Raw genomic sequence first — 25941 nt, forward strand, 5'->3', positions numbered from 1 at the left:
TTGTATATATGTTTGTATAAGACGGAGGCAGTATAATATGCGAACTTGGAGTTCATAAAGTAAAATACTGAGGGAGGGTTGATCACGCTTGGTGAATTATTTTATAAATTTGTAGTTTTATAAATAGTTTCTCTCCATTAAATGTTTAGTCAAGAAGGCGGATTGATATATTTTTAAGTTTGCATTTTACATAATTTTTAAGTATACATATTAGATACATACTATAATATTTGTATTTTGACCCGTATACGATAAACAAAATAATATTTAAATACTTTGAATAGGTACTAAATAATTCATTGATATTATATACAGTTGAAATCTTGTAAAATATGTTAAAACAAATTATGCATATAAACAGGCTAGTCAATTATGATTAGTTTAGATTTGAGTTGAAAATCATATGTCTATGCAATGTACTCGTATATAATATACATTATATTAACCAATAATACCTAATATGTGTCAAAATATCTGGGAATTAGCTTTATGCAGTAATATACTTGAAATATAATTTAAAAACTAACTATACACAAAATCGAATTATTCACGAAAAAGAAAGATAATATTTATATAATGCAAAAATTTTATGTGGGTATCTTTTTCCACAAGCGTTTTTAAACGCACGTTTATGGAATGCATTGGAAGAAATATATATGCGTACCCATTTTAACGGGCGTCTAACAAACTCAATTGCAGATTAAGGTTAGAACGTTTCAGCGGGAAGAAAAACGCGCGTCTCGGTTTACCAACTATACTATAATTTATGCAAAAAGTATTTAATATCAATCAGTGCAGGTTGGTTGCAGGGGTTGGTATAGTTGGAAAAAGATCGAGAAAATCATTACTATCAAATTTCAGTTACCAAAAACCAGTTTTATCACGTAAATACAAATATAGAAAACTGTTTTTTTCGTTTTATAATTTTTTAATTTCTTTACTAACTATGGACTCGAGATACGAATCTATTGACACTGAATTATTTATAAATACTATTGAAAATTAAAATGCAGAATAGAAAACTTAAACTGCTGAATATATATAGCTTGAGAAATGCCAAGTCAAAGGCCTGGAAAAATAAAAGCAAAATATTTTACGAACATTTTGACGATAAACCAACAGCAGAGAAAAATAATATTGGTAAGTACACTGTATACATAAATTATAGTTATTATACTTATATACACGATTAAAGATATTTTTAATTGTGCTTATATACTTAAAAATATACCTAATTAATTTCAATGTAACTGTTTTTATATATTTCTAATAAAACAATTTACATGTAGTGTTTTGTTGTATATTAATACATGAATAATTAATAGGTACCTATTCATTTTTACTTGATCAACAATTTATTCATGGTTTATTAGTCTGGTTAGATATCCTCTATTGGAAAAAATAATTTAAATAGGTACTATTTAATATCTTATATTTTGTCAATTGTCATATAATAGGTATCAAATTTTTGTTAGTTCCCTACATATTAATAATTAAACTCAACTTTATATATATATATATATTATATTTGTCAAGTGTTTAGATTTATTAAAAGTTTTTTGTTCTTAAGGGTGTTTAAGTTCTAGTTATTCAAATTTTAAATGAAAATCCCCGCAATAAGTATTTTAGCATTAGCGCATACCTATTATATTATTATGGTATGGCTAATTATAAATCTCTAATATATTTAAACAATAGTTGAAGTCGCATTAAATGAAATTTATTCAATATAGGTACTATATAATATACCTAATATATTCCTATAACAATGGATATTATAATATTATATTGACTACCAACCACTAGGTATATACCTATATAATCTTAAAGATGCTTTAACTGATTCTATTTAATTTGTTCATAAAGCTTATTACTTTATTAGGTACCTATATAAATTACTAATATTTTATTACTCACTTCCCTACGCGAACAAATGAACGGAAAATCGGCACGAAACAATGTCGTAGTAGGAGGGGGAACCTCCGATGGTTTTAACTAAATATTTTGGTACTGTATACCACGGTGGGTTTCAATGTTTTAGTATTTGAATTTTTAATGCAATAATATAATATTTAATTTTCAGCAAAAATGTAGCATCGTGGCTCGGGTACACGGCGGAGGGTTGCGCGGTGACCTTGCCTGTACGGCTGTACCCCTACGGGTCCGGCTGACAGGACACATCGACGAGCGGACGAACCTACGTACGGACTGTCGACAACGATTGGTCGGCGCGGTGGGCGTGTCCGGGGGCGCTGGTTAACCAAGCCTTTCCGACGGTGGCGGCGACGGTACGCGGGCGCCGCACGAGGTGACCGAAACGCTCCGCGACGTAGACCGATTGCCGCAGTCCCCGCGCTCACGCACAGACATACGCACCTGCGCACCGCGTCTATCGTATATCGTGTCGTCGTTGTGATTTTTCAAGTATTTATATTATTTTTGTGTTTTACGAAATCATTTTAAACGATCACAGCATAAATTATTTGTTCTGTTTTTTTGAGCGATTACCTATTACGAGTTTACTGTATTATAGTGATTGCGTGAATTCACGACGCCGTTGCCCGTTAAACTGCAATTGTTCGTAAACGTAATTGATTGATAATAATATTGTGCTGTACTGCTGCATATAAATACACCTATATTATTTATTCAACGTTCTCGGGTTTTTTCCTTTAAATTTTTGATCCGTGCGTTTATCATCGCATTATTGTATTAATCTGTATTATACTCAGTGGTCTTCGTGCGTGCTTGTTAAAACCGTTTTTAATCCATACGCAATATTATAAATAAATGTGTCGGGCGCGCGTCGGGTGCGGACTATGAGCTGCACAGAGGTTATGTATCAGGCGTATTATCCGTATCTGTACCAGAGGTCTTCGGGCACGGCCGCTCCACCGACCAGGGCGCCGCATCATCACTTTGCGCCGTTCACTCATCAATATGATCGCGTAAGTCAAAATATTGTTATTTACTTATCTATAAAGGTATAGACATCGCCGTGTATGTCCTAGTAACACATTGCAGGTGCCTTCAACACTATACTTGGTTGTCATTTTCGTGAATATTTTATCAAATTTCCCAATGCCCGGATTGAGACAGTTTTGGGCCCAGGGCCAAACATTCTGTACCTACCTATTATTCATTATTTACTTTTTTCACTAAATATTTTGCTTATACCAACCAAAAAATTTGTATATTAGGTACCCTCATAATTTTTTAATTGTTTAGAAATGAATTATTTTTATAAATGTATTAATAATGTATTATAGATGGTATAATTAACTATCCAATACTAGTCTTCCTTACCATTAAACGACGAAATTAATGTGTAAAAAAGTTAGGTATTTTTAGAATAGATATCTAGTGAGGTAGGTACACAGTTCTATCGTATCTGTGACTCATTGCATATGTGGGTATCCCATTCCTATTTGTCATGTTCATAGGTCATTGATAAAACCGTTGTGGCTATTATTTTCCTAATTTAAAATAACTATAGGTATACCTATTTAAAAGTAGGTATATAAGAAATATAAAAATATTATCAACCAATTAAATTAACAGTGTAAGTGTAAATGTTAGAGTAATAAAAATTAGAATTCTTGTAATATGTAGGTAGTAGTGAATTTTCGTAAATGTACGGGAGAAATAAAAATAAAAATATATGTAGATTAGTCAAAAATCTTGATAGGAATGCGTTGTAACTAGAATTTTATAAAATTTATTATACGTAGGTACATATAGTATTAAGGATCATATTTTTGAAATACCACCTTAGTAGGTTATGTATTTTAAGATTTTTATAGTAATCGACCAAGTCGACCAATCCATATCTTACATGATAATATTGTTAATATATGTTTATCCAACACTAGTATGTTCGAGAACTTAGTGTTAAGTTCTGTCACTGAATTGTCTCCTATTCAAATGATTTACGTCACTGTGCTTAATTTTCTAGTCTATGTTAAACAAGGCGTTGCCTTTAAACATAATGATATTGATGTTACTTGTATACCTAATGTTAATGCATTGACATGTAAAGTAGATAGTAAATATATTTTAATATTAAAAAAAGTACTTAGTATATAATAATAAATAATAATATTATATTGTAGGTATACATAGGTAGTTAGGAACTCTAACCGATGCATGTTTATAGCCTATAGGGATTATAGCTACACTTCACAACACCCTCTAAACTATCTACTTTTTAAATCTAAAACTATTGTTTTGTCTATAACTCTGATTAGGACAAACCAAATCAGAATTAAACTTGTATTTTTTTAATTAAACTCAAACCTAATCTAACCATTCAAATCATAGGGATAAATCGATTTCTAAAAATTAAAAACAACATGAAGAGAATGCTGCACCTACAAATATATTGTCACCACCTTAAAACAAATAACCTACATACCAAATTTACATTCATTAATTTCAATTATTTGTTGTTGATTTTAATATTAGAGTAAATTAATCTTTTATCATATTTAAAGGTAAAAACATTATTTCTCGTTTTTCATTTTTCGATTTTTGCTTGTTATTTTAATTTTTTAACTGAGATATGAGCATCTTTAAGTTATGATATTTTACATTATTTTGCTTAAAAATTAAATTATCGATAAAAATCGACGTTATAAAACGGATAATTATCTATAATATTCTTACTTTTAAGTTTAATAATTAATTATACTCTATACTAAAAAAAATTACCTACAACATTTATATTCATTTTAATTTATTTCACTTCAATGCATAATTTTGACTGTGAAATTATTATTAAATTATTTAAATAATATTATAAATCGAGTATTAATTAATATGCCTAAATATAAATTTGAACTGTCTTAAAGTTTCTAATATTATATAGCTTCTATACTATGAGCTTTTCAAGTTTTTTCCCTATTGTGAATCTATTTGCTTGTTATATTATTATGTGGTAAAGATTGTAAATGTTATATTTTAATTAATTCAAAAAAAAAAAAAAAAAATTAACTAAACTAATATAGGTATTTTTTAGTTTTGATAGAGTAGTTCGGTTTGGTTTAAAAATCGAACAATTCGTTATATAGTAACCTACCTAAAACGTAAAAAATGTATTATTGCATTTTATGTTAAATGTATGGTAGAGATACTACGGTAATAAGTCATTACTAACAATCAATAATAATAATTAATAATCGCAATTCGCAGTTATGGTATTTTTATGCAGGTGTATATTATATAACTCTATGTCTGTACAGCCTGTAGGTATAATACTATTTAGTGTGGGTTAGGTTATATTATAAGAATAGTTGAATGTCTAAACATATTATGTGTTTATTATTTCAAAGGCATACTTATAAATTTCCATCCTTTATTTCTTTAAAGTTTAATTTATTTATCACCGAACAGCGGTAATTGTTTGGTTGATGTAAATACAAAAAAATAATTAAGATTTACAAGTTTTAGGTATTGAATTTATAGTTTATATAAATTCCAAATTTGTGTTCGGAAGTGCTTATTAAATATAAATAATCCAAATTTATATTGAAACATAATTTTTTCTGCGAATCTCAAACTTGATGTGGCTGAATCTTTATTGGGACTCACTGATATGTACTGATGATAGTTATGAGAATATTATAAACTTCAGACTCAACTTAACAAATAATATCTATTATTCTCAACTTTGAAATATTATATTGTGGTCTAAATTTAAATTTGATCAGTTAAAATATCATTTATAATATTTATTTTATTTATTACCGAGAGTTAAGTAATTTGGTAAATATTGTATTGTATTGTATAACAATACCTAACTTTTCCACCTTAGTTAATAATCTATATTAAGTTTTAACACTTACATACTTGAATTGAGTAAACATTTAGAGTATTACACATTATATACAAATCACAGTAGTATAAGGTACAATAATATATGTTACAGAATATTAGAAATTTAATACTCAACTAATTTTTTTTTTTAGATTTTGTTTTTTATCTGGACTTTTTAGACCCGAGTTTGTAGAGCATAATAATTATTACGTACTAAACGTAACTACAATGTCGTACGCACTTTAATAATATATTATACTATACTCGTATACTCGTAATAATTTACCCCTAATTTATTAATTTATATAATATTATATAAAATCAAAATGATGGTTTTATTTTTATATTTTGATTTTATTGTAAATTTTGTTAATGACAATTTGAAGCTTTTTAAATGCGTTTGGATTTATTTTATTTTTAATAATATAATGAAAACATTTTTATTTTCTTAAGTCAAAATATTCTTGATTGTATTCATTCATTGATAATATATTATATTTTATATTTGTACGTCACACAATAATAATTTAAATTAGTATCTAAACATTTTCAAATTGAATATCAGTATGACTTCATTCCTAAAATCTTGATTGTTTTGATGGGCATCATTATTATTATCACATATTATTCATAATATTATTTAGATTATAAAATTGATTTTAAATAAACTAACAAAACATTCCTGTAATCAATGTCAAAAGTTCGTCAGTACAATTAATAATGTGGTATCTACACAGAGACTATATAATATGTAACTACCCATAGTTACCATCTCTGGTATTATTAAACATCATAATTTTACACCACATTAATAAGAAATTATACATTATATTTAGCTATATTTTGTAGATTACTATCCACTAACGGTAATAGTTCAATGTTTAATCGTTGATATTAGTCAATGAGTTCTTTTCAATTATACCTAAGTGGTCTTTAGTCTTTACATTGAAAATTGTCATTAATATAATTATCCTTATCTTTCATTAATAGATTTATATTTACATATTATATTATTATATATTATATTTATATTTAATTTTCATATTTTTCGTAGTAATTTATCAAACAGTTTAATACTCATACTCGTAGATAAGAAGGTTGTGGAGTTCGAACCCTAATTTGATTAAACTTTCTAAATATTAATGTAGGGTTGTTGTTGATGAACCAATAGAAATTGTAAGCGTTAAAGTTTAAACCAAGACACTTTTATAGTTTTACTTTCAGTATGAGTAATTTAAATTTTTGAAGCCTTCTCATTAATAATATACACCTACGGCGCCTTTGATAATATCACTTAGAAGCGATATATTAGCCTTTATTTTTTATTCATATTAATTGTTTGATTAAATATTTATGATTTAAAGAACGAAATGAAAATATAATATTGAAATATTGTAAATAGTTAAATAACGAAAGATTTTATACTATGACATATACCAAAGTACTATTATTAAAGGCAAACTTAGTTCTATTAATTCCTAATTGTTTCACTGCTTTACAAATTGATTATTTACATTAATTTTAAGCATATATTGAAATATAATTTGGATATCTCTGTTTTAAGTTTGATTAGCTATAATTTTATTATTCTATATTCTATAATTGTAATTTGTGTAGTAAATATTATTACTATATTACTATTTTCCCGTTATAGCAAATTTAAAACTTTTTAAGATACATGCGTACAGTTGTATGCAAGTACAGTATAAATATCTACTTTATGTTGTTATTTTTTAATAGCATTTGTTGTATATAAATGATAAATAGCGCATACCACATTGTCATTGTAAATAATAATATATTAAATAATTTTATATTGCTACTACCTATCAAGACTTATGAAAATTGATTACTCGCCTTGTTAACATCATTTAACTGTAGAAATTGTTTTCGTTGAAAAATGGAAATATTATAGATTTGTCCATGGTGAGTTTTTTGAAAGACATTATAAGGATGTTCTGGAAAACGTTGTATACTTTTTTTTTCAAAAACAATAGCTATTTTATCTATGTTAGGTATATTTATTTTAGAATATTTTTGTAAAATAACTAAGTGGATATAGATTATCTAATATATATTATATATATATTGTAAAAGCATTAAATATTTTGGTTATTTTTAGTTGAATTTATTACAATATTTTGTAAGTCTAAAATATAATCACTAATAAACAGACACTTATGACCTACGTTTATAACATGAACAATATAATCAAAATGTTTATTAGAGTTATGAAAGTTATTTTACCCTCTGTTTTATTTTATCTAAGTTCTCTTATAAGTGTCAAACACTCATACTCCAACTCATGTAATTTGTTAAAAATAATTATTTTGAATACATTTGACAAATAAAAAAAAAAAAAAATTTAGTGTATGTTGCACAATAGGTACATTCATATTTTGATTATTCGAAATCATTAATGTCAGTTTACACAAGACCATTATAAAGTTTAGGTATAGTATATACCTACTTATTTGTATCTGCCTCTACTGCAGATTCAAACATTTAATAAAACATAATGGTTTTTATATTCTTAAACTAACGGCCTCGTAATGCTTGAAATATTTTTTATTATACAAGACTTTGACTAAGAAGTAATTAATACTGTTGAACTTTTGAAATTCTCCTCAATCATAACGCGGGGCAGCTAGTGTTGCACGTGTTCTCGTTGCAGTTGATTAATTTAATATGAAATGATATAGGTACCTGCATTATTATTGTATTTCAAACACGTCTTGATAGTAAACATACAGATCTAATCAACTGCCTATAATATAATAATAATTATAAATATATATATTATATATGTATATGATTTCTACTTTTTTATGGGTTGAGCACACTTTATAAAATTTTTTTCTTGGTTGATCATTACCTATTTTCGATGTAGGTATACTCATATACTATCACATATAAACGTGGAACCGGTTGTTTTGGAAAACTTGTCTTAAAATCCAATACGGATAGAGAGACAACGATACTAGTTAATGTTGGTCGATTAAATTTGATATCTGTTAACAAGTGCTATTATCCTTCAACAAAAATACGCGCGAATGGCAATTTATTAACAAAATTTCAATGCTATTGTACAATATTTATTGGAACTTGTATTATCTTAATAAAATTTCTTTATTAAGTATAAATGATTAATCATTTTCTATAATATATGTATATAATATGTTGATAAAAAATAGCAAAAACTAAAATAATTGTATGATTTAACTATAATATTATTTTACTTATGTTCAATGTTCATATATTTATATATATTATTACATCTACAATGCTGTATTATGTTGTATAAGTTCCGTATCAACCCAAGCATTTTTAAGGTAAATCGATATAATATTTTAAATGTGTTTTTTACTATTCATTTATAACGAAATATCAATTTAATCGCAAACATTAGAAAAAAAAATTAAATATATTTTATGCAATGAACGTTTGAATATTTCTAATTAACCAACTTGCATTGTAAAATCTCTTTAAAATCAGCTGTATTAGAAATGAACACCAATTTACTTTATTATATTACATAACAATTTGAGTTTGTTGAGAGTAGAGCATATATATTTTGTAAGTACAGCTTATACATACATTTATGTATAATTATATTAAATGTAGAATTATGGAGGTACCTATATACATTACTACATAAACATCCGTTAAAAGGAGGTTGGGTAAGAAGGAGAATTCCCCCCACTGGAAAAATAATATTGAATTATAATTTATAAATATTACCATGATATTATTAATACCTATAATGGCTTGGATATCATTAAATAATTTGTTTAACTACTCGTACATTAGGATACCGAACATTTATTTATAGATATTTGTTTGTATTTTATTCCTGTACCTAATTATTAAAATTTATTTTAACTAGGTAACTTTAATATATCAATACAAATTTGAATTATGTAAATAATAGTAAGGTATATAATTAAGCTTATTTATATTTATATGTTGAAACTTGAAATAACATTAAACTTTTATTAATGTCGTAATAAACATTTCGTTTTTAATTTTGTGTAGGTACCACCTTAAAATGTTACTTACGGGGGATTATGCGCATCACTTGAATGATACATTAATACCTACTATACATATTCAGATCCATAAATTAACTGTTTATAATAATAATTTAATGAATATGATAAATGTCAAACATATTTAGCTTTTAGTTCTATTCATAAATGTAATGAGATACCTAATACAGATAGAGTTCGTTTTATGGCTGGAATTATATATTTCTCTTTTCTGTGTATAGATTACAAATTTAACACATTTTGATCTCTAAAGATATGAAAAGTACAAAAACTGTTTAATATTAAGAATATAATAGACATATAGGAAGGTTTAGTATATTAATATTTGTAATTTGATGATGATAATAGCTTATGTTACTATTATCAAATATATCTGCCTTTGATTTTGTATTTATGGTAACAACGATTAACATTTTAAACTAAATATTTAAAGTGGCAACTAAGTACATAATATTTTCTTAACTTAAAATTAATTAATTTTCTTAATTTTGATAATATGGAATTATAGTCATCCGTTTTAATATTAAAACTGACAAATTTCATCACAAATTACGGAATGGAAATTTTTTATGTCGTGTTTTTGAACAAAAAGACAATAAATGCGCGTGTGGCATTTATTCATTAGAGTCATATAATATATGCACCTAAATAACATATTTTCAGATAAATGTTAAAACAAGTTTATTACTTAATTAAGAAATTTGTTATGTAAATATGTACATTATAAGAATATATTTAGGGTGGAAATAAAAACTAAAAGTAAGTTTATAAAATATTTTTGTTAAAATGTGTCGACTACGGTTGTGAATTATTTGTAGAATGTTGGAGAAACAGGATAATATTATTGGTATGGACAAATTTATACTACACGCTCCTGAATTGCCGTATTATGTTGACAACCTTCTCGATACGTGATTATTTTTAAAAACAATGTTTTGTTTTAAGGTATTGTTAGTTCCTTGATATTAAAAAATGGTACATTCTATAAAATTAATTTATATATATATATTCTAGTATGATAATATCTTCTATATTATTTATTTATTTAAACGTGTTTGGATATTAATTAATTTAGGTAATTACATTTTAAAATGTAATTCTTATTACTACTAGATAGATGATTACTATTTAGGTGGCTATACGTTTGTAAATTAATTAATGTTTAAACGAAATTGCAATAAATACATTATTATATTATTCAATACTCAAGTTTTAACTATATATCTTACCAATAATTATATGTATTAATACATTATCCATACACATTATCTTTTTATTAAGTATAAAAGTTAAAGCTTCAAATAGTTCTAATTATATTATGTTCTGAGTTGAAAAATACCTAAGTAATCAATCTAAGAATAGATACCTACGTATATTATATTTTGTTTGGAAAAAATTAGTTTTGTGTGTGTTTTGTTAGATACTAGATACCTAGGTAATAAAGATAAACCTTGATATTAAAATATACAGGTTATTCAACTATGTTCAAATAACTATTTAAATAATATCTGTGAAAATACTTTTTTAAATATATTTAAAATAATTCTAGTTACCATTTAGCATTGGTTTGTGTACTTTTGTTAAGTTAATTATATAAATTATAAAAATACTATCTAGGTAGGTATAAACTTATAAACTTTTTAGCAACTAGATATAGACAAATTTAGTAGTAATTTTATGGTGTAACGATTTAGAAGGTATTATCAATAATGATAAATACTAATGATTTTAACTTAAGATTATAAACAAAAAATGTAAACAAATGATGGTATTATTGTAATCTTATGAATTGTTCGATTATGGTTAACTCTCACCCTGGATATTTTTATTCGCTGATGGATTTATGAATAAACGTGCGTGATAAAATTATATTTTATATAGTTATAAAATATAATATAGACAATTTAGTATAGGTAGTTATAACTATCATAGTATGATATAATTAATATTAATTATATTATTTTTTGATTGTGCACATAATACATTTTTTAGTATATTTTTTATACCCGTACAGTCAAAAAGTTATTTCTAATATTTGGTGATAATGAGTTATTATGTTGGCCATTATAATATTGTTATTTATTTAACATGCATGGCATATTAACAAAATAATTCTTAGTTGCAAACTCCGTTTAAAGTTATCAGGTTGTATTATTGTATACTTACTATAATATATCTACCGTGTTTTATTTCGAAGGTTAGATTGAGTTTATGTTTAGTTCTTCTTTGAGAGTTCGTATATTTTCTAAAGGCCGTGTGAAAATATTTCTTTGACGCATACTGCAAGGAGAGCGCAATGAGTGAACGTGAAAATACTCGTATGCATAAAATGCTATGTACAGTGTACACGAAAGAAACATTTGAAATATTTTTATATGAACCAAGCCTAATGAACAAATTGGAATGGCTGAGATGAGTGGGATTCCGTTTCTCCGTGCTACTGTGTATTGCGGCGCCCCTATCAAAAAAAAAAAAAAAAAATCCCCAACCGAGAAATATTTAATGTTATAATAATAATAATACCATGTTCGTGGAAAATCTTGACTGTTTCCTTATAAAATGAGGAAAAATCATATACATTTAATGTAGTGTTATCGTATTAATTCGTATAACGGGATCCGGTGTATGGGAGAAACGAAAAAATACTATTTATACAAAACAAAGTATAAAAAATTACCGCGCGTTGTAAAGTTTAGTGTACGTACAAATACTGTGTTATAGGTATATACGGGTATGTATCCATGTTGATTTATGGTCATCAGAGGCAGCCGGTGTGTGCCGGGACACGAGGAATGCTCTTTTAAGTCCGGCCCGACTCCGCATTCCTATACTGTATCTGGTCCATCTTACAATTTATTCTTGTTTAGATTTTTTTTTATTCTTATATTATTATTATTTTTATTTTTTCTTTATTATTTTTTTCCTACAATGGACTGTTATATTATACGAAAGGTAGTATGATGATAAGACAATTGATATTTTTCGGTAGAAAAAAGTTTGGGCTACCACTTTTTTTTTCATCCGCGTGTCCTTTACACTCAACCGGTTTCTCAGCACTCGTTTGACTTGCATTGTGTAATAATAATAACTAATATTAATTGATCGTCATTAGTTTAAAAGGCTAAGCCGCAACAGTGGATAATTGTTTTTAATTTAATCAACACGTCTCCACGATGTCTATAGTTAAGAATTTATGATAGCAAATAATAATAATTATTAAACTATCTATGATTAAATAAAATATGATTATATCTCAATCTAATATCTAACATAATTAATGCAAAAATACATTAACTTATTGTAGATATTATTGTATTTTTGTGATTTATTGTATTTTGTGAAACGAAATTTTCAAATTATAGTATTTTATGTGTTGATGAATATCGATAGGCAGATTTCGATATTAGTATAATAATAAATGCAATATTATGTTTTGATTTAAATAACTTTATAGGTATATAGTGAAAAACCTATTATTCGTAAAATATAACAACCTTAACTTGTAGATACTGATAATAGACTCTGCCTACATAATGTACAGTATTTTTTATTTACTCTAACCTTGTCTATTTTATAGGTAACTTTAAAAATATTTTTAAACAAAATGATTATGTAGGTACACAAAATAATGACAATAATAATAATAAAAATAATGTAAATCTGAAAAAAATATTGGCGTTGTTATTTGAAAAAAAAATAACTTGCATTGGGTAGGTATATCCTTATAGAAATAGTTAAAAAAATTAGATACTGACAAAAATTGTATTTTAAATACTCCCTTTCACCTTCCAAAAATCCCATTTAAACCCATTGATGGCCCATTTAAGGCCATCCATTTAAAATATTTAGTAGTACCACTTGAAGTGAACACATTGTGCATTTCAATGCTATAAATTATGGTTTTTGTATATTATAGTATTATACCATTCAAACAACGCTTTCGTTTACAGTTGAGAGCGTTGGAAACGCACCAACAAGCATCCACATCTTCGCCAATTGGCGGTGGAGACTCACCAGCTAACAGATGGACAACAATTACAGATCATACGGACTCACACCATAGCAGCGTTGGATCCGGAGCGTCCAGCGTGGGCCCTGTTGGAGGAATCGCGAGCCCTGCATCCTCGCCGGCCACAGCCAATAGCGTTTCAGTAGTGCACAAGGAAGAGGACACATCCAGAGACGGTAATTATAATAATAATAATAAAATAATATAGCCGTAATAATAATTAACTTTTGTACAAATTAGAAGTCATGAAGTATATGAAAATGAGCAATTAATTTTATAAAAAATAAAAGTTATATTTTATTATAATATAAATAAAACGATTTATATTATAACTATATAAAAAAAAATATATGTAAGTTACAATTTAAAAGCTAAAGTTATTAATTGGTAGTTCACAAACCAACATATGAAGTTAACAAGAATATAAAAATGAATACTTTAGAGCGTATTATATATTTCGATTGTGTGTATATTTTAAAGTTTTCAAATAATAAATATTTTGGTTAATAAATAGATAATACATTACCTTGATTATAAAATATTTATCGATTATTAACGACTCCATAAAGAAGTTTAATGTTTAAAAAATGTATACAATTATTGTATCCTGAGAAATCAATAATAAAACTATTATATCATAAAGAAGTTTATATAAAGAGAAAAAGAATCATGTATGTGTTATAGACGTACCTATAACCTAATGTACAATTCTAAATACTCCGATATCCCAACGAGTCATGCTTATCGATTGTCTTAGCAGTCGCTTTATAATTTATATATATTTATATATAACAATATAACAACACCTACAGTCTCGTTTCATATATTTCATATAAAACGTGAAAGATAATATGATGCTTCCAGTATTGGTGTCAATCTAATGTAATTTATATTTCCATAAAATTCATATCCTATAGGTTTTATATTGAAATTTTCAATAAACAACGAAACGTAATTATATATTACATACACCTGCTGAAGATATAGCTTTAATATTTTATTTAATTTTAGACTTCAGTCTACATTATATATTATAGTTTTCTATTTTATATAAGATTATTAATATGTATTGTAAATTTATTAAGAAAAAAATATTAAAATTAATATTTTATAATTTTTAGATACTTATCTAAAATAATTTTGGAGTATACTTCAGATAATAGTTATAAGTTATTTCCGAGTGTTTTGTAATTTTTTAAAATACTTATAGCTGTGTAGTTCTTAAACAAAGCGTGTTATGTATAAATATCCTTAAAATACTTAGAAGCGTTCACAAAAGACAATATTCATCGCCCCAAAGCATCCTCTTCAATTAACGTGCCCAAGGATGCTTTATCTTTGTGATATTGAGATTAATCTGCTTTGTCGTCTTGTAAAACACAGAGGCGTCTTAATAAACATTATTTTATAATATACAACGCATAATTGTGGTACATAAATCGTCCTTTTTCAGAAGTTTTATACCGAATTGTAATTCAGTCCACGGTGACTTAACGAGGTGGTAATGTATTCAAAAGAGGGATAGTTTTAAACTGTTTTTTTCCTTGTTGTTCGTGTCGTTAACAGAATTAAGACGAAAACAGAAAATAAGACATAATGAACAGATTATGATGATGGATTTAAAAAGTTTTATATTTTTTTTGTTCTCAAAGACTTTTATTTATGTTTTTTGGTGGTTGGTGTTTTTTTTTGTAGATGCTCGTACTGAAATGGATGAGGACGATGACAACGTGCAGGAGGATTCTAGAACGCGCGGGGACAGGCGTGCCGCCGCACACGCGCAATACGTGTCGGTAAATTGCGTGGTGTTCACCCACTATACCGGAGACGTCGCCACCGTGGTAGACGAACACTTTTCCAGGGCGTTGAACAGCGATCAAAAACTCAACAACGCCCATCAAACGTCGACCAAAGGTAAATTACTAAACAGTTTTGATTTCAATTTAAACGCTTTTAATTAATACATAATATTTAATATAGTTATATAACGAATATAATGTAATAATACTAATATAGTATATCATACTATATTTCACAACTTGGATAATTGGTAAATTCAAGAGGGAGCGGTGTTTTATGATTCATAAAAGTGGTTAAAGTGGCTCAAAATAAGTGGAGGGATGCCTAAACTTTTATACTATTGTTATATAACATCTATATTATACCTATACCCATACCTATAAGCGGAGGGATGAAAAATGTAGATATAAATTATAATAAATGGCGGTATGCCATCCCTCTGTATTCACTTCAACCACTGTCTATGAGTATAATCCAGCGGTTCCCAACCTTTTTGAGACTATTACCCATATATTGGATTAGATATTAGATATTAAATTCTCCTCCTCTCCAAAAAAAAATTCAGTTAAAAAAAAAAAAACGAAATAATAATTTTTAATTTATTAATTATCGCAGTATATACCGTTAAACTGCCAGAGCTATTGGTACCTACATATTATTATTAATTATATTATTACAATACTACAATCGTAGTATACGTTAATGAATAAATGATACTGAGTTAATAATAATAAATAGTATATAAAATAAAATAATAAACTGTCCTGTCTTAACCGCTAAGAAAATCCCATTTAACCACTTGGGGGTGATAATTATCGCCAATTTAGGAATCGCTGATATATAGACCAACAACGTATCCAAACCTTTACATATTGATTAGTGATCTTTAACAGTAGTATTGAGATTTGAGAAGACTTACTTATAGAAGAAGTACAATAGTTATATATACCTACCGTAGGAATATTTCTTTTTCTCGCTTTCCTTACCTACTCTATAATATAATATATTAATATAACATTATTTTCTTTAAGTCTGCCGCGCGTAAAACACATAAACCGCCGGCGATGTTGGGAATGACCTTATGACTGAGAATGCGTTTTCGCTTTGGAGTGAAAAAACTTAACATCTCAGACCGCAGCCGTTTTTTCTTTTTTTTTATACTTCTCTCGAAAAATTGTTCTTCTGTTTCCATCTCGCGAGTCGCGGCGACACATTATTTATTGTTATATATACTGACCGCGTGAGAATTGAGCATTATTTTAATAGGTTTTTAATTAGTACAAGAAAACTCTTTCACTTGTAAAACACCTCCTATAGGAATGCGTCTTCCATCGCAAATAAACTGGTTCTTCATGCAAGAATCATATATCTACGCGCGCGCGCGCACATACACACGCACGAGCACTGCGTATACAAGCAAATGCGCGTGTGAGCGTATATGGAATAACACACGCCAAACTAGCGTCGACGATACATTACTTATTTTTTTTACGATATCATTACATATCGTCAAGCTCCGAGGACACTAATCGCGCGTGCTATTCATTGAAGCCAAACATAAAGATGTATCGAGTGTTTTATAGTATTATACAGTCAAATTTTAAGAAAAACTAAATGGAATCAAATATTAGGTATCTACTTATTTTAAATAATGTTTTAGATAAAAGCCTATTATTTTATAGCAGTATCTTTTACTTTAAATCAACACAAAATCGTTAAGACTAATTTTTCATAAATCTGGAGACAGTTTTATAAAATAACTAATACTAGAATATTCATGATTATATTATAAAATTTACTAATTTTTATGAAACTCGGCATTATTTACTATTTTAATAATATATTTATATAGGTACTTTATAATTTCAATGACATTTGGTCAATGTTTGTTGAGGCTAAAATATTTACTTAAATTATACTGAAAATATAATCCGATAAAATCTGGAGTTTTATTTAATAGACTAAATTTTGTATTAATTATAGGTACATTAAAATATATGATTGTTTAATGTTATTGAGGTAGGTACTTTGAATAATTAACATGAATTGATTGTATACTTCTGAAAACAAATTATAGTTTAAACATTTCTTTAAAGTATAATATATTTTAGTAGTCATCACTTAAATGTTTTTTTATATTGTATATACTATATATATTATTTTAACATTGATACGCTGGAAACACACCGCTAAAATTGTTCACCGTATAATGTTTTTGTGTATACCTAATACATTGTTTATCCACGATTGATCAAAATACACACACACACACACACACACACACACACACACACACACACACACACACACAAACAAGAATTAATGTGATTAATTTAACCTAGGGTCACCTTAAAAAATCCTGTTAGAGATACAATCACACTCTGTCGTAAGATGAAAATATATGTCGTAAACCATTAAAAAAAAAAAATTTTAAGAAATATTGGAAACAACATTATATACCTAATCCTACTGATACAACGTTTAGATTGTTGTGTATTATATTGTGTATATCTAATCATTTCGTAGTTAATATGTTGTGTTGAACATAATAGCAAGTAATAATTGTTTGGACTAATTGTAATTATTAATTACAAATTAAATCTGTAATTACTTTATTTATTTTATGAATATTAATTGGAAAATTATTATTATTTATTTATTATTATAGTACCTAAATTATTTTTATTATAGGTATAAAATGACAAAATGATTTTTTTTAACAATTAACTACCTATTTATTGCATATGATACAGAAAAATTCTATCATAAAAATCAAATAATTGACCTATATTTACAATTAAACTAAAATATTGATGTTGAGATTCCATATTATGACTATGTGTAATATACCTACACTTTTTGTATAGGTATACCTAAATATCTGTAGATATCTTTGTAATAAGAAATTTCAAACTTAAATAACTATTCTTGCATTAACATTTGTACCTATTAATTATTTCTAGCGATAAACATTTTAAATGTTTAAATTTTATCAGTCAATTAATATTTCTATAAATCCTATCAGTGGAACGTAAAGTCACGTGCGTTTTATTTTTTGCAATTATGCGTATGTAAAATATAATTTATAAATACCTCGACATATATTCATTAATTAAAAATTTGTATAATACACTAAAGTTCTATAATTAAAATCATATACCTAATAGTAAACAAATTGAACGATTAACGTAACAACGTTTTAATTGATGAATACATTTTCAAATAACGTAGTTTTATAATTTTTATTAAAAATATTTTTTTAATCAATCATTAGTTAATTAGATGTTTATTGTCATATTACAAACATTAGTTCAATTTTTTGATTCATAATGCTGTACCTACATATTTAAATGTATCTAATCATGTTAATACATTAGATCTAGTTAATATTTTGGGGTAAGTACTTAATAGTTATTTTCTAAATAATCAAGTAAAATCAAAAGTATGTTATAGACGACGGAAATACTTTCCTAACTAAAAGGTAAAAAGGATTTTGTTGTAATTCAAAAATAATTATAACCATTGAGGCTTTACAATTTTTACTAAATATTTAAATAGCATTTTTTTAAAAATATTTTTAGTTTATATTGACATAATTCTTGAATGCAAATTAAAAATGTTGATAATAATCTATAATAATGTTTCTCATTGGGAATTCTAACAGCAGTTAATAGAATATTAATAATACACAATCAAATTTTTTATAAGCATTTGAACTGTAGTATCTACAGTTTTTAAAGAAATTGATCAAAATTAAGAACACTTTAATGTTAATACCTAAGTTAGAAAATGTAATAAAAGGTTTTTTATCATAATTTTTATAGAGTAAAAATGTAAGCGTAGAAAACAACAAAATAAATATTAATATTTTATTAGCGATTTAAGTATTTAATTTTGAATGGTTTTAATTATTTGTTTATTACTCACAATAGGTATTCGTAAAAAAAGCCTGAAACATTCCACTATTTCTTAAATCATTATTTTTATACACAATGAAATGTCAAAAATATTCATTTTTAGTTCTTAATAATTTGAAATTTTCAAAATTTTAATTATTTATATCAATTTTAATAAAAAGACCACTTGTTTAAAAAGCTTAAAATTTAATAATAAATTTTGTTTAAAATTTACTTATATCAATATAAAAATATCGAATATACAAACTCTCAATTTTTTTATAGTTTAGCTTTTGAAGTTAAAATTGAGTAAAAATGAATTATTTTTCTGTTTAAAATTACGTGGAATTTTTATTTAAATAGCTAAGTTTGAATGTGTAATATGTACTTGGTTCTTAAAACAATTTAAAATAATTAAAAACACATAGGTATAACCTTTTTTAATTATGATATTTATAGTTTAAAATATTATGAAATTGATTAATTAAATAAAAACTAAAAAGTAATGGTTTTTTCCTTTAAAATTTTCAGTTACTATGTTATAATTCAAAAAATATTAATTACAGGGCTTTATAAGTCATTACTTATAATATTATTTTCTATACACAATCAATGAATATAATTTTCATAATATTTTAAATAATTTTAAGCTGTCTATAGAATTGATTTTAGAATATGAATTTGTTCAGTGTTTACATGGTATAAACTATAAATTAAAAACATACATAATATTCATTATCTATTTAATTTCACTTAATGACGAGATACATTCGAACTATATACTAGAGTGACTTCTTAAGCGACTAATTTAAGTTGGAATTATAAATTTAAGCTTAAAAACAATTTTTTAAATTATTATTATTACTATTACTATTACGTTAAGCCTACGAACATAATGTTATATGCATAATATCATAGATAATAATATTTAGTGTTCATAGTGGTAGGTATATATTTTAACAATAGGAATACGTATTATTTTATAGTATATACTGTGGACGGGATTACAATATTGATAATATGTATAAAGCTTTACACGAACTATTTGCATTAAAGATGTACATAATATGTAAGTATATAATGAAGTTTGCCGCGATTAAACAGTTCGTAGAAGTCTAATAATAATATCCTCGAGTTTCGACGAAATATTTGCGAAACCCGCCGCGTTTATAGACCGGTACGGTAACGATGAGGGTTCTCGAAACTTGGCGCTAACGAAAGTTTAATAAACGAAAATCGCGCACACATACGTTTCGTATATTATTATTACTAGGGCTCGGAAGTTGTAGGAGCTAAAAATGACAAAATATGCATGCAAATATGCACAAAAAATTTACAAAATATGCACGAAAAATGTTAAATATGCAAAACAAAATATTTTGAAAATGCTGTATAAAAAACTGTATAAAATATGTAAAATAAATGTATTAAATATAAAAAAAATTAATTAAGTAGCTGTAAATGTAGTTGGCTGATTTTCAAAGATTGTAATTTTTCAATCTAAAAATAAAAATATAGAATAAAAGTTATTTAAAAAATTATATTTATTTATTTTTAATTTAGAGACGTTTTTGCAATAAAGATAAATACGCTCTGTAGTAATAGTCGATATATATAGATATGATACGGTGTACGTTAAATAATCAAAAACAAATAATAAAACCATAATTGTTAGAAGAAAACTACAGTATTTTTTAGAAAATATTGAACAAACATAGAAATCCTATTAAAATAAGAAATATGCCTAAAAAGCATATGGAAATTAAGAAATATGCACTTTTTTTCTGAAATTGACAAAATATGCAAAAAAATGCATTTTTAATTTTTGTATTTAAACTCGTCACTGTATCGAAAGAATTTCTAGCTTGGTCTGCTATAAACTGAGAGCATACAGAAAAATATGCAACTCCTACAACTTCCGAGCCCTGATTATTACAAACAACGTATTTAAATAGATTTGTTGAGGGCCAGCATAACTTTATAATAGTTTACACTTAAACGAAGACGTTGTTACAAGATGATCGGTACATTATTACATAAAACCAGTCACGTAATTGAGGATTATTTTTTTTTGAAGTGGCGTGGGACGGACATATAAAAAAGAAAACTGTACGATTGTAATATATCTACTTCCAAATTGTCAAATCGATTACACGTATACCGTTAGTTAATTTAATGCAAAATACAACAATTTTTCTAAAAATATTACATTTTTAATTTCTTAATATTCCATTGAAAAATATTTTTTGAAGTTCTTCGATAAATGAAAATAAAATTCTAGACTCATAGTTTATGAGTAATAAGTACTTATTTTATATTATTATGAATAAAGTATTACTATGAAATCACGAAAAATGTTGGACTACTATACTCTGTTCATTCAAACTTTAATACTTATAAATTATAAGTTTTTAACTAATCACAACTACTTGTTCTTAATTTGATTTTTATAGATCAAAATATTTAAAATAATATTTTGTTTTGGGATGTGAAATTGAAATGATTGTTATCATTCAATAGAATAAGAAACTTAAAAAAATAGTAAAATTATATTTTTTTTTTGATGTCATGATAATATTTTATTCTACATCTTAATTTTTGTAATTGTAATAAAAATATAATAAAATATTTTGTAACCTTTAAATCTTCTTCTACCATTGGTTACACCACCCTAACCTCATTTTGAGAGTTCAATTATTACGGTTTGTTGCGAGAACTCACAATTTGTGCGTGTCGGCTGTAGGGCAAAGAAGCGCGGATTGTTCGGTCCGAAAAGAAGATTTATAATGTAAGTCGGGTGTTCGGGCTGTAACAAATGTGTCGTATTCGGGCTTTCCCACGGGTTCACTGTTTCAGTTATTTATTTTTATCTTCGGTTGCGCTTTGGAAGAGCTATTGTTGTCTTTTTACAGGTGTAGAAGAACGCATATGCGCGCGCGAGGTTGTGTTTTGTGTGTATGTGCATGTGTGTGTATGTGTGCGCGCGCGCTAGTGTATGTGTGTGTGATCGAGTAGATTTGTAAATTATATTGGACCCAACCAAACCTGTTATACACACACACATATGTTTTATTCGCTTCTTAATTCCTCATTGTTTTTTTTATTATTTTATATATTTTTTACGTACACACGCGCGTATATATTCGTTTGCACTTCTCCGAACGTCTTTTGTCCAAACGCCGACTTCGATCCGTATCTCTTTTTATTTTCCACCACCGTAGTAAATATATACATATACATATACATATACATGTATACCTACTCTAAATTCGATTGGGAAACAATAGATCGGATTGGCGGCATCGGCGGTATGAGCACAAACACACACTTGCTCATATAAACGACTTATATAAGTTATAATACTATAATATAAGACCCAGGCGTGGAAATTGGTTGATTTTTTTTCGGTTAATAAGTAATAATACAATATTATGCTTTGACTAATTATTTTTAAATTCGTACAGAGAGTAGGAGGTAAAAGATTTACAAGCATTAAAAATACGAACTACCCAAAGTCCGAACAATATATTATATATTTATATATAAATTTACGTAGGAAAATACATATAAAGGTAATAATTGTAATCGTATGTTATGCAATAAATTCAAGTACTTATGTACGATAGCATATTATACTGCAGGTATATTCTACAGCAGTGCTTTAACCGTAACAATATTTACGGGATTTTTTTTCTACAGAAATATTTACACATACGAACTCTTTGAACCTATTTACGTATGTAGGTATACAATGACAATTTGACACGCGTCAAAAACCGTCGCATTTTTATACGCACTCGTTGATTAGATAACGACATTTTTAATGAATACTTTATGTACATATATATGTGGCCATGTAATTTTTATGTTATATGATGATCATTTTATAAATTTTATTAAATTTAATATGTCATCATACTATTGATCAATGGATAGCTTTAATTGGTGTGTATAAACGTATAATATATAAAAACTATTAAGCGATTACTTATTGGTACATTTACTTCTGTTAGGTTACCTATATTTTATTATACTACTGTAATGTGACACCCAAAAATGTTTTCGTGTGCTGCTCTCAATTAACTGTCCGCTCGCTGATCACATTTTGTATAATTGCATTTTTATTTTTTGATATAATCATGTACTTGAGTTCAATAAACCTGTAACGTATATGCAACAGTATACGATGTGAATAGAACAGACTTAACGTAATAATTGCATTTTTTAACGATTAAAGCATCAAATTGTTTTACCAGCCAACTAATAAAAATAGTTGGGTTTTCTGCGATTATTCGTTTATATCACTTGCAAATCGTTTTCTATCTGCAAGACGTACCTGTTAGGTTCACGAATCTTTTCTGCGATTAAATATTGACACGGAACAGCACGTTCGATTTTAAAGTACGTGCAGATAGAAAGCGATTTACAATTTGCGTTTTCCAACTTTTTATTGCTGCATGAACGACAAATACGATTAAATGCAGAATTATAAAATATCGGTAACTATTTCAATTTATCTCTTAACTCTTTTACCGTTTGAACTTAGAAACGCACAATCGCAAATATATTCTGATAGAACAATGTTTTTTAGTGTTATTATACAAAGAATTACAAAATTTGTTTTCGATTAATTCAAATAATGCTTAATTATTTTTGTTATAAATTATATTTATATTTAAATTTTGAAATATATTTTTATAATATTATACATACATTCCAGAAGAAAATATGTTAATTTTCATTTTACTTTCATCGATCTATAGATAATAATTTATTTCGTTTATTTTATTAACTTATACTTTATAACATTAACCAATAAGAAAAGTATTATAAATATTATTAATATTTATTTTTAACATTGTACATTTGAATTTATAGGGAAATATTTATATGAATAATTAACTTTCAACTTCATAAAATGAATATTTAGGTAACCTTAACTAAGATAAAAATAATAAAAATAAAGATATTTAATAACTAACTTATTTAATTTAATTTAATTATTTTTTTAAATAATCAACTCTGTATTAATTTCATTCATATCATTAATTTGCCAAACCTTGGCTAAAGTATTTATAATTCATAATATTATGTACTACCAACAAATTAATCATACGTAATTTATTTTTATTCATGTTAATGTTATATTTTATAATTTCAGATACTTCCCCAATGTCTTCCAGAAACTTCCCAGCGTCGTTTTGGAACAGTAATTATCACTCACATCACTCCACTAGTCAAGTGTATCATCCAGACACAATGTACCATCATCACGGTACTGCAGGTAATCCAGCAGATCCATGGCAAACGCATTACCAACAATATACAGCTGCAGCTGCTCATCACCATCACAGGTAACTTTTGAGATTTTATTAACATAAAACATGATTTATTTTTAACCGGAATGTGTAATTGTTTATCGGGTACGTGTTTGCAACATTAAAATAAACATACTTACTATTATGATATGCTAATAGATAAATGGAAAGAGCTATGCTTTATAAATTTAATATTGTTCCTGATAAAACTTATATTCAACAAATAAATTAAATTTTTTAAAGTTATATTTATTCGACTGAGAAAAAGCCGCAAAGGTAGGTTATAAAAGGTTAAAGGCTATAAAGGTTATAAAGGCTAACCAAAGGTAGGTATACTATTTACCCTCATCTCTTTTAATCTACATCTATAGCAATCTAATATACACTTATAGATGTAGACAAAAATAATATTTTGATAAATATAAATGCTCTCAGAATAGATATAGATTAACCCGAATCAAGTATAATTTGTTGAAAAATGTTATATTGATTACAGAGTAGATGTTTAGAATATTATCATAATTTATGTGATTAATCAGTTAAATCTTGTTGATTTAAGAGGTGTAGTAACCATTTTTTTTAAACATTTTCTTTGTATTAATTAATCTGATATATCAATTTTACTTTTACAGTATAATTTATATTATGTAGGTTTAAATTTTATTGTACCTATTTACTTAATATATTAATCAATATACCTTATTTTAGGAAAACTTGAGATGGGTTTCGAGATATTTAATTGCTCAGGTTAAGCGTATGTTAGGTCTGCGGTGTTATTAGATAATATTCGAATTGAGTCCTCAGTAATATTTTATCTTAATAATGTTATCTTTATAATGACGTAACAGGACAGTTATCATTATTTCAAGCTATTTGAAACACATTTTAAGCTAAAATTAAGTAAATTTTAATAATTTTATACTTTTTTTTTTTTGCTGTTAGAACCGACGACCGGGAGGGGACTGCTTTCGCATTACTTCCTCCCGGCCAAATAATTTTATACTTACATCAAATAAAAGTAACAAATACAAAAAAAAAAATTTGCCGATTGAATA

General features: G+C 26.3%; 1 protein-coding gene across 1 annotated transcript in view; it reads left to right on the forward strand.

The window, feature by feature from the left end:
• Nucleotides 1-2267: 2267 nt before the first annotated feature.
• LOC114130206 (protein vestigial) overlaps nt 2268-25941 on the forward strand; it is a 36902-nt gene continuing 13228 nt past the window's right edge. Inside the window, exons 1-4 of the mRNA XM_027995125.2 lie at nt 2268-2948; nt 13814-14048; nt 15568-15786; nt 24730-24922. Coding sequence (XP_027850926.1) covers nt 2820-2948; nt 13814-14048; nt 15568-15786; nt 24730-24922 — 776 coding nt within the window. The 5' untranslated portion in view covers nt 2268-2819. The remainder of the gene's footprint in view (nt 2949-13813; nt 14049-15567; nt 15787-24729; nt 24923-25941) is intronic.

The sequence above is a fragment of the Aphis gossypii genome, chromosome 1, assembly GCF_020184175.1.
Source record: "Aphis gossypii isolate Hap1 chromosome 1, ASM2018417v2, whole genome shotgun sequence".
NCBI classification, from domain to species: Eukaryota; Metazoa; Arthropoda; class Insecta; order Hemiptera; family Aphididae; genus Aphis; species Aphis gossypii.